Raw genomic sequence first — 16,623 nt, 5'->3', positions numbered from 1 at the left:
TGGGTGTTAGTTCTAAAAGGTCTTGTAGGTCTTCATAGAACCATTCAACTTCAGCTTCTTCAGCGTTACTGGTTGGGGCGTAGACTTGGATTACTGTAATATTGAATGGTTTGCCTTGGAAATGAACAGAGATCATTCTGTCGTTTTTGAGATTGCATCCAAGTACTGCATTTCGGACTCTTGTTGACCATGATGGCTACTCCATTTCTTCTGAGGGATTCCTGCCTGCAGTAGTAGATATAATGGTCATCTGAGTTAAATTCACCCATTCCAGTCCATTTCAGTTCGCTGATTCCTAGAATGTCGATGTTCACTCTTGCCATCTCTTGTTTGACCACTTCCAATTTGCCTTGATTCATGGACCTGACTTTCCAGGTTCCTATGCAATATTGCTCTTTACAGCATCGGACCTTGCTTCTATCACCAGTCACATCCACAGCTGGGTATTGTTTTTGCTTTGGCTCCATACCTTCATTCTTTCTGGAGTTATTTCTGTACTGATCTCCAGTAGTATATTGGGCACCTACTGACCTGGGGATTTCCTCTTTCAGTATCCTATCATTTTGCCTTTTCATACTGTTCCTGGGGTTCTCAAGGCAAGAATACTGAAGTGGTTTGCCATTCCCTTCTCCAGTGGAGCACATTCTGTCAGATCTCTCCACCATGACCCGCCCGTCTTGGGTTGCCCCATGGGCATGGTTTGGTTTCATTGAATTAGACAAGGCTGTGGTCCTAGTGTGATTAGATTGACTAGTTTTCTGTGAGTATGGTTTCAGTGTGTCTGCCCTCTGATGCCCTCTTGCAACACCTACTGTCTTACTTGGGTTTCTCTTACCTTGGGCATGGGGTATCTGTTCAGGGCTGCTCCAGCAAAGCACAGCTGTTGCTCCTTACCTTGGACGAAGGGTATCTCTTCACTGCCGCCCTTCCTGACCTTCAACCTGGGATAGCTCCTCTAGGCCCTCCTGTGCCTGCACAGCCACCGCTCTTTGGACGTGGGGTTGGTCCTCCTGGCCGCAGCCCCTGGCCTCGGGCATGGGGTAGGTCCTCCCCACCGCCACCCCTTGCCTCGGGCGTGGGGGCGTGGGGTAGCTCCTCTCGGCTGCCGACCCTGACCTCGGACGTGGGGTAGCTCCTCTCGGCCGCGCTTTAGTGCGCCGGTCGCAGCCGCCCGCGCTTTAGTGCGCCGGTCGCAGCTTACTGAACAGTAAAAATGGCAAGTGTATGCCAGAATTCAGTTGATTTCAGTACCTAAAAGTATCATTGAAGTTTTAGCTATTCTGAGATATTCACTAGAATTCTTTCTGCCCCTGCATAAGTAGATCTTGCTTTCCATTGAGATATCCCTTGTCACATTTTTTTCTAATTTTTCTTTATTAAAAAAAATTTTTTGGGGGCTGTGCTGGTCTGCAAGGACTTTGCCCAGTTGTGTGGGGGGCGGGGGCGGGGGGTGCGGCGGCGCTGCTCTCCGGTTGCAGTGTGCGGGCTTCTCCCTGCAGCAGTTTCTCTGGCTGTGGACTCAGGCTCCAGGGCTTCAGTAGTGTCCTGGCTCTGGAGCACAGGCTCAGTGGTTGCAGTGTGTGGGCTCCCTTCTCACATTTTTAAGCCCTCCCACACACTAGCTTAACATGGGTCACTGTTACACTAGGGCTGTTTTTCTTTTTCTAAGCCATGTTAGATTCTCACCTGGAAAGTTAGGAAGACAGACTTTTGCTGGTGCTGCTTAAAGTGCACTGCATGTAGTCACTTTGGGGACTTCCCTGGTGGTCCAGTGTGTTAAGACTCCCTGTTCCCAATGCAGGGGGCCTGGGTTCGATCCCTGTTCAGGGAACTAGACCCCCCATGCCACAGTGAAGACCCAGCCAAATAAATACACTTTAAAGATAAATGAATAGTCACTGTGAAAAGCAAGCCAGGTGAAGACGTGTACTGCTGCTCTCGTTCCTCACATCGGGGTAACTTCTCTGGGAGGCAGCTGGGGGCTATTGAGCTCCTCCGTGAGTGAGACAGACCAGGCAGGGGCTCCTGCCACCCCAGGGGGTCAGAAACGAGGTCAGCAGGCCTCCTGGCCTCTGCTGGTGTAGATGGCCACGGGCAGCAGGAACTCAGGCAGGGCACCGTCAGAGGTGCCCGAGGGCTAGGCAGCTCACCCAAAAGTGCGTGTGGCTACAGAAAAGGCCTCCAAGAGTTCTGTGCTGGGAGTGCAGGAGTGAGGGCGTGACAGCCCAGGGCTCAAGGTTTCTGCTGTAGGGGGTAAAATGTTCAAAACTCAGATGGAGGGTGATGGCTGCACAGCTCTGGGAATATACCAGTACTGACTTCTTGTTGGGGGGAAATGGGACGTGACTTTTCCATCACTTGGTGGGCGGAGGAGCCTGAGCCGGGAGGAGCGGCCGGGAGTGGGCAGTCGCTGGGCAGTGGCTGTGCGCCCGGGTGGATTTCCCGATGCCCAGTGAGGAGAACGGCTTGGAGGCGTGACCTCTTGTCTCCCACCCACCCAGCATCCTCAGAGGTTTTCAGAAGTGAACGGGCTGTTTTCAGAAATAAAGCTGTCAAACCCTTGGTGCAGATTACCAGTTGCAATGATGGAGTAAGTGTCTCTTCTTGGCTTCCAGGACTGGTGGGATGCCTCATCCCCCTAGGTGGTGAGGGAGCAGGTCAAACCCAACACACAGCATGCCCTCGTCACTGAGGGTCAGGCAGCCATGTGGACAGAGCTAAAGGAGTAAGCAGTTAGGATTCGAAGCGAATCTCTATTTGTGTAATTTTGACAACCTGAAATGTCTCAAAAGAGAATAAATGGTTTTTTGCAAACCAGTTTGTGAATGCAGAATTCCATCCTGCCGATAGAGGTCCCCGCACACAGCGGGCACTCCCTCGCTGCGCCCCGTGACTGGGCACCATCGGTGCGCTAACAACCAGGAGCGCCCCCGCCCTGCAGGAGCCTCAGCCTGAGAGTCCTCAGTAGCCCAGTCAGAGCATGGTGTTCAACTCGCCATCATTTCTTCTGAGACACAACTGCTAAATTAAATAGCATATTAGTATCAGCTTACATCCTTTTTTACATATCTTTAATTTTGTAGACTCCAAGGTTAGCATGATCTGAAATAATTGAAATTATTATCTCCTTGTTCAATTAGAGTGGCCTTAAAACAGGACATCTCTAATATAGTTTTTAGATTAAGTTATAAATGTTCACTTTAGAACTACCTGAAGATTGATAGAGGTGCATTTGAAAAGCATTATTTTTTTATTGATTCTTAATGTAGTAAATTACTGAAGTTATTTGGCAGCAAACAGAACCAGCTTCAGATGCAGCTCACACCGCCCATCCGGGCACGGCCACGGTTTGCATTAATTGCATGGCGACTGCACTCACTTATATTAAAAGGCTTCTACTGTAATTAATCCTTTTTATTTCAGATCATTTTGGCACAATTTCTAGCTATAAACACTCATAAAAGACAGACAGTTGAAAAATACGTTACAGGTTTTCTCCATATACCTATTGCTGTGTTTTCATGACAAGTGGTTATTGATACGCTTCTAGGAACAAGTGTGCAGCGGGCTGAGGATTGAGGCCAATATGAAAAATGCTAAGTGGATTATTTTGCATAAAAAATTGGCAGTTTTTGAAGTTGTATAATTAACCTGTGTTTAGGAAATACCCTGATTGATGCTTACATTTGTGTCCCAGTTGCATGCATTATGGAAATTTAATTTATAATCCATTTAGCTGATGCAGTCGTGGTTTTTAGTGCCATCGTTTATTAGTGCTTGTATATTAAATGCTCTAAAGGTTCAAACCTGCCTCGTGTAAAAAATTACACCTGTGCATTTACATTTTATGAGTCACAGTGGAGTTTCTGTTTAAAATTCAGGTAGCTCTGATGGATTGAGTGGACTTCACAGGTTTATTGTTACTAATGCAGGAATGGCAGACAATGACCTTCCGTGCTCAACACCCGATGATTTACTCTCTGAGTTTACTCACAGACTGCCGTACAAATGAGGCTTTTCTCGACACCTGGGATCAGTCTTGTCGTCTCTGCAGAATGCTCCTTAGCTTTGACGGCATCATTCATTAGAAGTAATGGGGTTCCTAAGTGGGCCAGGTTAATAGTATTGGCCATCCTTAACTTGAGGCAAAGCCTGGCTTCTCAAAACAGCCCTTCTTTACATCATCAGGAGAGGACCTAAGTGCCAGTTGCCATTTTATTGCCCGTTCTCTCATTAAGAAAGCCTTTTTTGCCTTCTTTTCAGAACTAATTGAGTAATCATCAGTCTTCAAATCAGAAAGAGAAGTGCAGGGACATAGCTGGAGGGGCAGAGGGTGAGCCTGAACTCCAAGTGCAGTGACCACCCTCGGGGAGGTGGTGTCCGGGAGCCCACACAGTGCCCTCTGGACGTTCGCCTCTGGGAGGGTGTTTGCCTATGGGAGGACGTTCTCTTCTGGGGGACGTTCTGTGGCTGCAATCCATGGCTGTTTTGTAGTCTGCTCCAGTCACATCAGTGGGTGAGAGTTAAAATGTGGGTCTCAGAGGGTGTCTGAGCCTAACGTGAGCGTGTAAGGTTGGTGCATGTAAGGGTCATGGTTGTAGACTGCCCATGTGTGAGATGGTTGTCCAGGGCACAGCAGTGCTGGCCGAGTGCTCAGGGAAGGGCCCCTCCAGGGTGGGCCGTGGCACGAGCCTGCCATCTCACGTGGGGAGGTGGGGCAGGGCAGAAGTGACATCACACACGTCTGTCTCAGGAACCCTGTGCTTAGCATTTGGTGGATGTGGGTGTGGCCAGACGGCGACCTCTCTGCAGGAAGAGCGGCTGTGGTTGCTGAGCTGAGAATGCTGCTTTCTCCCCATTTGACGATTGAAAAAGAAATCTAAAGAATAATCGTCTTCCTTGACATCAAAAATTACACGAAACCCAGCTTTGGCACCTAGTGCCCATGCCCGCGCTCACTGTGCTCCACCCAGAGGAAAGGGCTGGTCACCAAGGAGCTCTGGCCTGCCTGCCACTGTGGGTAGAACTGTGACCCCCAGGAAGATTCCCTCAAATCCTAATATCCTGTACCTATGAGAGAAAGTGAAAGTGATAGTCACTCTCTGTGACCCTGTGGACTGTAGCCCGCCTGGCTTCTCTGTCTGTGGAATTCCCCTGGTAAGAATACTGGAGTGGGCAGCTGTTGCCTCCTCCCAGGGATTGAACCCAGGTCTCCTGCATCGCAAGGAGATTCTTTACTGCTGAGCCACCAGGGAAGCCCGGTCCCTGTGAGTGTGACCTTATTTGGAAAGACGTCTTTGCGTATGTAAGCAAGCTCAGCGGAGGTCATCCTGGGTGGAATGGGTCCCAGGATCCAGTGACCAGCGTCTGCATCAGAGGCAGGAGGGCGGGGTGGAGGCACAGAGCAGATTGAGGGGGAGCAGCCCCGCAGAGACTGGGGGGCCATCAGCCCCGCAGCTGGCAGGACCTTCCCAGAGAGCGTGGCCTACTGACACCCGGGTTCAGACCTTTCCAGACTGGGCTGTGTGAAGCCACTGGTTGGCGCACTTACTACAGCAGCCCCGAAGACTGATGCAGCTGCAGAGGCTTCACAGGAGACGTGGCAGAGTCTTGTCACGTGAGGAGGTGGCCCTCGAAGACCCCCGCCACACTTAAGCCCTCAGGTCCCCCGCCGTCTGTTGTGGGGCTCTCTGCATGGTGCGTGTGTGTGTGAACGCCTGCGCTGTGGGCTGGCACGTGGTGACCTTGCCGTCACGTCCACGTGGGGGAGAGGAGTCAGCTGTCTCGGGTCCGTGGAGACCAGGCTGGGCATGCGGTCTCTCGCTCTCAGGCGGGGTGAGAGGCGGCCCTGTGGAGTGCTAACCAGTGGCCCCTGCTCTCGCTCACAGGCCCTCTATGAAAACATGCTGGTGGAGCTGCCCTTCGCCGGCTTCTTCCTGTCCAAGCTGCTGGGGACCAGCGCGGACGTGGACATCCACCACCTGGCGTCCTTAGACCCCGAGGTGTACAGGAACCTGCTCTTCCTCAAGAGCTATGAGGGCGACGTGGAGGAGCTGGGGCTGAACTTCACGGTGGTGAACAACGACCTCGGAGAGGCCCAGGCAAGTGGGGCTGGGGCTCCCGCACCTGCGCGTATCCTGCTGCGTGCGCACGCCGACAGGCCCTCGGAGAGGCCCAGGCAGGTGGAGCCGTCACACCTGGGCGTCCCCTTCTGCGTGCACACGTGGGCTTCATGCTGTGGGAGCTTGTGCACATTTCAGTTAGAGACTCGCAGGGCAGAGCCAGAGCTCAGGGAGCCGGCCGAGTGACGCCTCAGCTCCCCTTCCTGCGTGCAGCTGGGAGGCACCTTGCCTTTCTGTCTCGTTTCTGCAGCCTCGGGCTCGGTGGTGCTTCTTGGCGTCTCCCCCTGCAGAGTGGCCCTCAGCTGCTGAACCTGTCCATCTAGGTGCTCTCGCTATTTTTATCCTTAAAAAAAAAATACTAGAAATTCAAACTAAGTTTTGGAATAGGTGCTTTACTGAGGTATAATCCATGTACCATAAATTCCACCCTGTACCGTGTGCAATGAGGGTTAGTGCAGCCAGCCCCAACATCCAAATTTTAGGACACTTTGGCCACACGGAGGAGACTGTGTGCCCGTTAGCAGGTCACACCTGCCCCTGGTTCAGCCACACCCTGCTCCTCCCGTCCCTGGGTCCTGTCCTCTGGACAGTTTTCACACCTGGGGTCTCAGGGCGCGCGGCCTGTGGCGTTTCGCTTGCTGGGGGCTGCAAGTGCTGGTGCTCCCCCGAGCCCTTCTCCAGCCGAGTGACGTCCAGAAATGGCGTTTGGGTAGACCACCTTTTCTTCACCAGTTGACGGACGTCTGAGTTATTTCTGTTTTTTGGTTCTTATGAATAATACTGCCATGTATGTTCATGTGCTACACACACACTGAACTGTTCTAGTCCATGAGAACAGGGGCAGTGCGCAGAGGCACGGGGGGCCTAGGTGGGCCGCACGGAGACGCTCGCAGAAGGTGGGGGCGGGAGAGGGGCTTTTCGTGCTGCTCCGTCATGTTCCCGTGATTCGCAGAACTTCTCAAAGTGCATACCGGCAAGTCGGATTGTTTGGTAATATCTTGTTGGATTTTTGAAGTAACCAGTTTGTACGATAATCCTCATCATATCACTTTGTTTCTAGTTGTTTTTAAGTGCCCCTTGCTTCCCTGTGCAATATGCAGTTAATTCTGGAGAGAATAGGGAAGATAACAAGCAACTCTGGAGGAGAAGTCTTATTCACTTCAAATTTAAGACTACAGAGCAAATTCAACTAACTGTAGCATAAAACAGAATTTTTTCTCCCCGATTAAAATAATTTCATTTAGCGTTTTCTCAGTATCAGTTTCTCTTTTCCTATTTGTTATACTCCATCACCAGTATTCTCATTTTCAGAAATGTTTTCCCCTTTCTTCCATTTAATATTAACACTTTATCTGGCAAGAGTTGAAGCGAACTGTGTACTTAAAACATAATTGCATTATAGCTTCAGTTAACATTGTAACGAGGATGGACTGTGATGAATCTAACTGTACAGCAGCATACTAGGAGAAGTGACAGAATGAAAGGCAGATGTTTGGAAGTTGCTGTGATTCAGTGTCTATTTGGAATTCTAAAATTATCTCAGTGTGTTTATACTTGCGATATATTTTCAGTCAGATTTAAAGAATGCTAACTCTTCGAAAGTACCCAGCTGTGTGTTTCTCATTCACATCTGGTTCCAGACAAACGCACCTCTTTTGCAGGGAAATTGCGTTTTTCCTGCTGTCCTTCCACAGATTGATGAGACTGATAGTCTTTTTTGCAACTCGTGGTTGGATTTTAACTGTGAAAATAGTGTTAGCTTTAGACTTCATAATTGCTTCTCTAACTTTTTGTTATTACTTGATTTCTAGTCCAGGCTTTCAAAAGTTACCAGCTTTGCCAGCGTAAAAGTAAGTGCATGTGAAATAGGTCCTAGTATTCAGCCCAGGTGGCACTGAACGTAAGCTCACCCACGGTGCCTGACCCCCAGGGCACCGCACTGGCCGTTTACTGTGGCGAACACATACACTGAGCCCACCTGGACGCTTTTCTCTATCCTTCCCTGCTTACCCCCACACTGCTCTTTCTTCCTTTGTCACTCAGGAGGTACTGGTGACTGTGCACTGGCCTTAAGCTCGGCAGAGGAGGTGTGTCTTAACTGTAAGGGCACACTAGTTCTCACAAGAGGCAGATATGGTCTGTGGTGTGAGATCTGCTGTTTAGCACAATGGAAACTCAGAAGGAGCGCTCCTGGAGGGCTGACTGAAGGAGGCCTGTTACGGGCGATAAGGGGTCACCAGGTCAGTGAACAGATTTGGATGAGGTTGAAGTTTAGCAGTCGTGGAGGAGGGTAGATGGACATGCTGTGGAGAACCTTTCAAGGCCTCAGGCTTCAGGAACACTGGACCTACATCTGTTAGGGTAAGAGCCTAACAGGTGTGTTTCAGAGCTGCTAGGATAGGGCTTCCCTGTGGCTCAGATGGCAAAGGATCTATCTGCAGTGCGGGGGACCTGGGTTCAATCCCTAGGCCGGGAAGCTCCCCTGGAGAATGAAATGGCAAGCCACTCCAGTATGCCTGCTGGAGAACCCCACAGACAGAGGAGGCCGGTGGGCGTTACAGTCTGTGGGGCCCCAGAGTCGGACACTACTGAGCGGCTGACACTGACTTTCAGGAAAGGGAAAGATGAGAAAGCATCTGGGTCTGCTGTCAGCAGAAGTGGAGGTTCTGGTTCTGTGAGCCCGGGTATCTCTGGGTCAGGCAGTTCCAGAATTCAGAGAAACTACAATTTGGTTAAGCAGTGAAAGTTCTCATGAGAGGAGTTCAACTGTAATGTTCATCTTTCAAATTACATTCTGTAGATCAGTGTCTGGAATTAAGATTTTATTTGAGTTGGAGAAGGGGTGCGCTGGGTGGGACATTCTGGTTCTAAACTGCCCTCCAGCAGCTGCTGGCCCCCACCTCTCTGCTGTCTGTCTCTAGGACTGGCGGCCTCAGCCCCTCCTGTGAGTGGAGGCAGGCTCACTTGTCCCTCAGTGACTGGCTCACCTCACTGAGCACCGTCCTCCAGGGCCACCGTGATGCACGGCAGGCGTCAGAGCTCCTCAAGCTGATGAGTCTGCCGTTGTTGAACATGTTACGCTTGTTTATCCAGCTGTTAATGGACACGACCTACATCGCTGTATAAATACCTTTGGGGGCCCTGTTTTCAGGTATTTTGGGTGTGTACCTAAAAGTGGAGTCATTGGGTCATACAAAGGTTCTGACTTTTCCACATGCTCTTCTACACTTGTTATTTTCTGCTTTCTTTCCCTCTGTTTCTTAAACTGTAGCCCTCGTAGCAGGTGTGAAGTGCTGTCTCACTGGGGTGTTAACACGCAGTATACAGTGCTGTGTGTGGTACCAAGAGCCCCTCAGGAGAATGAGAGAGGTTTTGTGTCTTTTTATTTCTTCCTCCCTAGACTCAGAAGTGTTCTGTAGCTTATGCACCATCGTGAAGTCTTCTAAAAAGCAAAGCAAAAAGCATACACAAAGAGTCATATGTCCTCCTGTCTAAACCTTCTTGATATTTTTAAATGACTGTCTTTGTGGTTTTGAGTTTTCCATCTCTCTTAGTCTGTAAAGCTCTCTGTTTCAGTGACAAGAAAGTAATGCTTCCTCCTGCCTGCTGAGGTCCAGGCGTCTCCACAAGCTGGCAGGAATGCTTTGAGACGCAGGGTGGGGGCTCAGAGCCGGCTGTCCTTTGGTTGCTCATCTTCTTCCCTCTCATGGAGCTGAAATCTCAGCACTGCAAAGTGAAAGGTTTGTGAAGACAGGGTTGATCATCGTCAGAAGGAAATGTCAGCATGCAGTGTTGCTGCCCCCTGGCCCCACCTAGTGGGTGTCTTGGGCACGAAATGAAAGCTCTGGGCCCTGGGCTCTGTAAGGACCTGTCTGAGGCCTTTGCTAATGGGGTGTTTCCCATTTCCCTTCTGAAATAGATGGTAATGGTGGAATGTCGCATATGTAAGCGTTCCATTAAAGTGCCACTGATAATACTCTACTCTGTTAAAAGTCAAAGTGTGAAGATGTGCCGATTATTCATAGAAATTCCCACTGAGAGAGATTATAGATGATAATGCATAAGAATAGTTATACTAAAGAGTCTAATTGGAAAAATTAGAGTCATTGGTAAAGTACTTAATTTGGGGAGAGATCATATGGATTTCTGTAGAAACATATATAAAAACCTAGTTCTCTGATAGAGGTTTAGGTTTATAAAATGTCGTGATTTAAAGATTGGTAGTATGCAAATACTTCATTATGTTAGCAGCTTATGTTAATGAGTCTTCCCTTTTAGAATAATGATGTTGCTCTCAAATTTTTTTTCTTTAATCAATATGGCTGCTTGTTAGCCTACTTAAAAACGAACATGAAATTTCAGATCACTGATTTATACACGTATCTCCCTTGAGGAGAATGCTCAGGGTTTAAGATGGATCCATAAATAATCATCTGTTCTGTAGAAAAGCATCAAACTCGAGTCACGAGACCTTGGTTAAAGCCCAGGTTTTGCTGCTTTGCTCTGTGCCCTTGGGCGAGTCGTTGACCGGAGCTCCTGCAGCAGCGGACCGGCCGCCCGGAGGGTGGGGCAAGCACCGGCGGCAGCGGTGCGTACGCGATGGCCCGTGTGCGTGCGTGACGGCGCCTGCGCGTCTTGTAGGAAGCGGTGTGCAGACATCCCAGGCTGCAAGTGCTCCTCAGAATGGAGCACCCAAGGATAGCTGTAACATGATGCCTTTCAGGTGCAGCATGAGAGGCGAGTTTGAATCATCAGAGTCACCACTTTAAAGTTGCAGGAAATGCTGCTGGTGACGGGGCTGGGGGGGCGTCTGTGTTCCAGACCACGGGCACCACCCCGTTTAGTACCTGCCTGCCTGTGATCCAGGCTGTCTCAGCGGTGACCCAGAGCAGCCAGCGCCGCGGCTCGGGTGACAGCGGGCTGTCGGAGGCGGCCCCCTGTCCCCATCCTGTGCCTTGTCAGACCTCGCACTTCGGGTGCTGAGAGCGCGAATCTGGAGCCTTGAAGTGTCGTCAGACCCTGCGGGCGGCTTTGACCACACAGGGCTGTGTAACCTTCCCACAGGAGCGTTTAGGTAGAGCTTTCAGCAGCTTCTAAAGTACCTTTTCTGTAAAGCGATAATTTTTTTTAAAGGGGAGGTGGTCAGAGGGAGTTGGCGTGTTTGCGCTGCCCCTGGAATACAACGGCTCCGGCTCCGCAGAGGCCCAAGGCGGAGGAGGAAGCCGTGGTGCGAGCAGGGTCGAGCGCTCCTCCGCCCTCCCGCAGGCGCCCCCCGCTCGCCGTACCCGCGCTGGCAGCGGCCCCCGTGCCCTGTCCCTGAGAGTGAGCAACGGCAGACCAGGGTTCTACAAGTCTACCATTGTAAGTCAGGCGGACGTGTCTCTGGTCATCTGTGGAGTTTCGTCAGTCAGCTTTACTTGTGTGAATTCACATAGTCCCAGCCCCAAGATGGACAAGGCACGTGTCACCACCTCATTGATGACAGCGTGCTTTGGGGGCCGAGGGACACCTCGGTGGCACATACTGAAATAGGGGCAGGGCGCCCAAGTCCGGCTCCTCCCTGCTGTACCCCAGGGACGCCCCGCGGGGTCCTGACCCTGCCCTCCACCCGAGAATGTGTGTCCCTGCGCAGCGATGCACAAGTTGTGTAAGATGCCTGCAGGTGCATCAGAAATGGACTAACCAGTGTGCCTGATGATGATCACTGCCCTCTGTATCATATCTGCAGTACTGTACAGACACCTGATGGGAAGAGCCAACTTAGTCGAAAAGACCCTTATGCTGGGAAAGATTGAGGGCAGGAGAAGGGGACAACAGAGGATGAGATGGTTGGATGGTATCACAGACTCAAAGGCCATGCATGAGTTTGGATGAACTCCAGGAGTTGGTGATGGACAGGGAGACCTGGCATGCTGCGGTTCATGGGGTCGCAAAGAGTCGCACACAACTGAGCAGTAGTCATAGAGATCCAGAGTAGGTGTCTGCTGCCTGTACACACGAGTCCCCGTCTCTACGGCATTAATTCCTTACATTGCCTTTTCTCCACAGTGAAGCCCTTCTGACCTTTGCTGATCGTTTGGTTCATATCTTTGCCCTTTGTGATCTCTAATTTCTTTGGTAATGAAATGCCATGGTTGCATTGTAACATTGACCCTCAGGACTTTGCAGAAAGCGGGGATGGTTTGTGAGCCTAGACACAGAGTAGGATGCTGAGCTCTGGAGAGCCCCGTCAGAGGACTCTTCCTGTCTGTGAGGCCACGTGCGCTGGTTACACACTTTTCACTAAAATGTTCATGTGTGGAACAACACAGTCAAATTCCCTTGAAGCAAGCATTTCTTGCTCTTGTTTTGCCCTGTGGCTGTAACTCAAGAGACGTTTCCAACTCCTGTTTTAAATCCACAGGTAGTTGAACTGAAATCTGGTGGGAAGGACATCCCGGTGACCAGTGCCAATCGCATTGCGTACATCCACCTGGTGGCCGACTACCGGCTGAACCGGCAGATCCGCCCGCACTGCCTGGCGTTCCGGCAGGGGCTGGCCAACGTGGTGAGCCTGGAGTGGCTGCGGATGTTCGACCAGCAGGAGATCCAGGTCCACTTCTTGTGTTTGGGGACACAGTTGTTTCCTGACATGAAAATCTTTCTTAAAATCCATCTCAAGTTTTATAACGTGAACTTTTTTTTTAGGTGTTGATTTCTGGTGCACAAGTTCCCATAAGTCTGGAGGACCTAAAATCCTTTACAAACTATTCAGGTATGTTATCACTACTTGTTTATTATTCCTGAATATGTTATCCATGGTCACATTTCCAAAGTAATTCTAATGTTCTTCTTTATATGGGCAGTTCACATGGTTTAACACCCAGGCAATATGAGGATACAGTGAAATCCACTTCCTGTTCCTGTTTCCTCCCCTGCCCGTGCCCACTATGAGTAACCACTGTGCTTGGCATCTTTACATGTTTACACACAAGTGCAAACTCCATTCTTGTTTTCTTTGTGCATACGATGCTGCATCCTTCGTTTTTTCTCTCATAGCGTATCCTCTTACGCCACGGCGTGCTGTGCTAAGTCACTTCAGTCTTATCTCTTTGTGACAGTGTGCACCATAGTCCACAAGGCTCCTCTGTCCATGGGATTCTCCAGGCAAGAATAGTGGAGTATGCCATTTCCTCCTCTAGGAGATCTTCGTGACCCAGGGATCAAACCTCATTTTCTTAACGTCTCCTGCACTGGCAGGCAGGTTCTTTACCACTAGTGCCGCGTGGGAAGCCCTCTTAAGCCTCTCCTTATGGCCACTGGGTTGTGTCCAGTCTTCTGCTTTGAAAAACAGTGCTAAACCTCCCCCCCACCCCCCAAAAAAAGAGACCATTAGCAAAAGTTTAACTTCCCTGGTGGTGAGGTGGATAAGAATCTGCCTGCCATTGCAGGGGACATGGGTTCAGTCCCTGAGCTGGGAAGGTCCTATATGCTGTGGAGCAACTTAGCCCGTGCTCCACAACTGCTGAGGTCCGTGTGTCACAACCAGAGAAGCCACAGCAGTGAGAAGCCCATGCAGCACGACAGAGAGCAGCCCTCGCTGACCAGAGGTGAGCGCAGAGTGGTGTGGCTGCAGTGGGCGCCAGGAAGCCCCATTACCTGCACTTCACATATTTGAGGGCAATGGAAAAGAAAAAGAAAAAATTCTTCTTCAAACAACTACCATTATTTTGGTGTCTTTTCCTTAATCGTAGTCTGTTATTCTAGTATTTTAAGGGTTTTTTTGGTAAACGTCAACGGACTGATTTTTAAATTTAAATGAAAATGTTAAGGACCTAAAATAGTCAAAACGTTTTGTAGGAACAAAGTTGAAGGACTAACACTGATTTAAAACTTACTATAGGGGCTTCCAAAGAATGTTCACACTAGCACACAATTGCACTCATCTCACACACTAGCAAAGTCATGCTCAAAATTCTCCAAGCCAGGCTTCAACAGTACGTGAACTTCCAGATGTTCAAGCTGGATTTAGAAAAGACAGAGATCAAATTGCCAACACTTGTTGGATCATAGAAAAAGCGAGAGAGTTCCAGAAAAACATCTGTTTCTGCTTTATTCTCTACGCCAAAGCCTTTGACTGTGTGGATCACAACAAACTGGGAAATTCTTAAAGAGATGGGAATACCAGACCACCTTGCCTGCCTCCTAAGAAAACTGTACGCAGGTCAAGAAGCACCAGTTAGAACTGGACGTGGAACAGCAGACGGGTTCCAAGTCAGGAAAAGAGTACATCTAGGCTGTATATTGTCACCCTGCTTATTTAACTTACATGCAGAGTACATCATGCAAAATGCCGGGCTGGATGAAACACAAGCTGGAATCAAGATTGCTGGAAGAAATATCAATAATCTCAGATACGCAGATGACACCACCCTTATGGCAGAAAGCAAAGAACTAAAGATCATCTTAATGAAAGTGAAAGAGGAGAGTGAAAAGTTTGGCTTAAAACTCAGCATTCAGAAAACTAAAATCATGGCATCCAGTCCCATCACTTCATGGCAAATAGGTGGGGAAACAATGGAAACAGTGAGAGTCTTTTATCTTTTTGGGCTCCAAAATTACCGCAGATGGTGACTGCAGGCATGAAATTAAAAGACTCTTGCTCCTTGAAAGAAAAGCTATGACCAACCTAGACAGCATATTAAAAAGCAGAGACATTACTTTGCGAACACAGGTCCATCTAGTCAAGGCTATGATTTTCCAGTAGTCATGTATGAATGTGAGAGCTGGACTATAAAGAAAGTGCTGAAGAATTGATGCTTTTGAACTGCGGTGTCTTCTGTCTTCTCCAGACTCTTGAGAGTCCCTTGGACTGCAAGGAGGTCCAACCAGTCCATTCTGAAGGAGATCAGTTCTGAATATTCATTGGAAGGACTGATGCTGAAGCTGAAACTCCAGTACTCTGGCCACCTGATGCAAAGAACTGACTCATTGGAAAAGACCCTTATGCTGGGAAAGATTAAAGGCAGGAGGAGAAGGGGACAACAGGATGAGATGGTTGGATGGCATCACCGACTCAGTGGACATGAGTTTGGGTGAATTCCAGGAGTTGGTGATGGACAGGGAGGCCTGGCGGGCTGCAGTTCATGGGGTCGCAAAGAGTCGGACACAACTGAGCGACTGAACTGAACTGATAGGGGCTTCCTTGGTGGCTCAGTAGTAAACAATCTGCCTGCCAGTACAGCAGACATCCAGTTCAGTCCCTGGTCCAGGAAGATTTCACATGCCATGCAGCGACTGAGCCTGTGCACAACTGCTGAAGCCTGCACACCCTAGACCCCATGCTCTGCAACTAGAGAGGAGGCCCCACTCTGTGGTCAGAGAAAGCCTGTGTGCAGCAGCAGAGACCCAGCACAGACAAAAATATGTAATAGTAATTTTTAAAAAAGACATCGTGGAACTGTCACAAGGATAGGCATACTGGTTGATGGAAAGTAATGGGGAAACAGAAACAAATCCTTAGATTTACAGCCAGTGACTTTCAGCAGCTCAGCGGTGCTGGAATAGTGTGCACTTGAAAAAGAAGTGCTTAGACCTTGACCTCACACAGTGTGCAGAAGTGAGTTCAACAGGATGAGGCCTGCAGTTAAAAGCTAGAACTGTAACACTTCTGGAAGAACATAGGAGAAAGTTCTCATGACTTTTGGACTAGGCAGAGTTTTTAGTTGTACACGAAGAGCATGGTCTAGAAAAAAGAAATGGGTAGAAATTTGGACATCCTCAAAATTAAAGATTTTGTGCTTCAAAAAATACCATCAAAAAAGTGAAAAAACAAGCCACAGGTTAAGAGAAAATATTTTCAAGTAATGTATCTAATAATGGCTTCTGTTCCTTTGTACACATTATATATCAAGAACTTCTGCAACTTAATAGTACGATAAATAATTGGTTTTTAAAACATGGGAAAAAAATAAAAGTGTTTCACTTAAGATATATACAAGTATTTGGTAAGCAAATAAGCACATGAACACTATTAATCATTAAAGAAATGCAAATTAAATTGTAGTGCAATACTACTACATATCCACTAGAATGATTTATCAAAAAGATAGCAATACTCAGTGTTAATATGTGAAGAAATTTGAACTCTCTTGACTGGTAGCAATGTAAAATGTAGAACTTCTTTGGAAAAGTTTCCAGGTTATATAAAAATTGTAGAACAACTGGATTTTTGCATAAGAATGATGCTGTACCCACAAGTCACACCATATACAAAAATTAACTCAAAATGGCTCAAGAACCTTAGTACCTAAAACCATAAAAGTCTTAGAAGAACATAGGGATAACTCCTCGTGACCTTGGATTTGGCAGTAAGTTCTTAGATATGACACCGAAAGCATGACCAGAAAAAGGACAGGTAAATAAATGGAACTTCATCAAAATTAGACTTATGCATCAGAGAACATTATTAAGAAAGTGAAAAGACAGCCTTTGGAATGGGAGAAAACCCTTGGAAATCATG

The 16,623-nt window shown here is 48.6% G+C and overlaps 1 protein-coding gene across 1 annotated transcript in view; it reads left to right on the top strand.

The window, feature by feature from the left end:
- UBE3C (ubiquitin protein ligase E3C) overlaps window positions 1–16,623 on the top strand; it is a 93,663-nt gene that overhangs the window by 67,421 nt on the left and 9,619 nt on the right. The window contains exons 20-22 of the mRNA XM_010829353.1: window positions 5,889–6,101; window positions 12,526–12,714; window positions 12,810–12,876. Of these exons, the coding sequence (XP_010827655.1) occupies window positions 5,889–6,101; window positions 12,526–12,714; window positions 12,810–12,876 (469 nt within the window). The remainder of the gene's footprint in view (window positions 1–5,888; window positions 6,102–12,525; window positions 12,715–12,809; window positions 12,877–16,623) is intronic.

This window comes from Bison bison, unplaced genomic scaffold, assembly GCF_000754665.1.
Source record: "Bison bison bison isolate TAMUID 2011002044 unplaced genomic scaffold, Bison_UMD1.0 scf7180017864503, whole genome shotgun sequence".
Classification (NCBI taxonomy): Eukaryota; Metazoa; Chordata; class Mammalia; order Artiodactyla; family Bovidae; genus Bison; species Bison bison.
The sequence above is the reverse complement of the archived record's forward strand: the minus strand, read 5'-3'. Positions and strand labels throughout refer to the sequence as shown.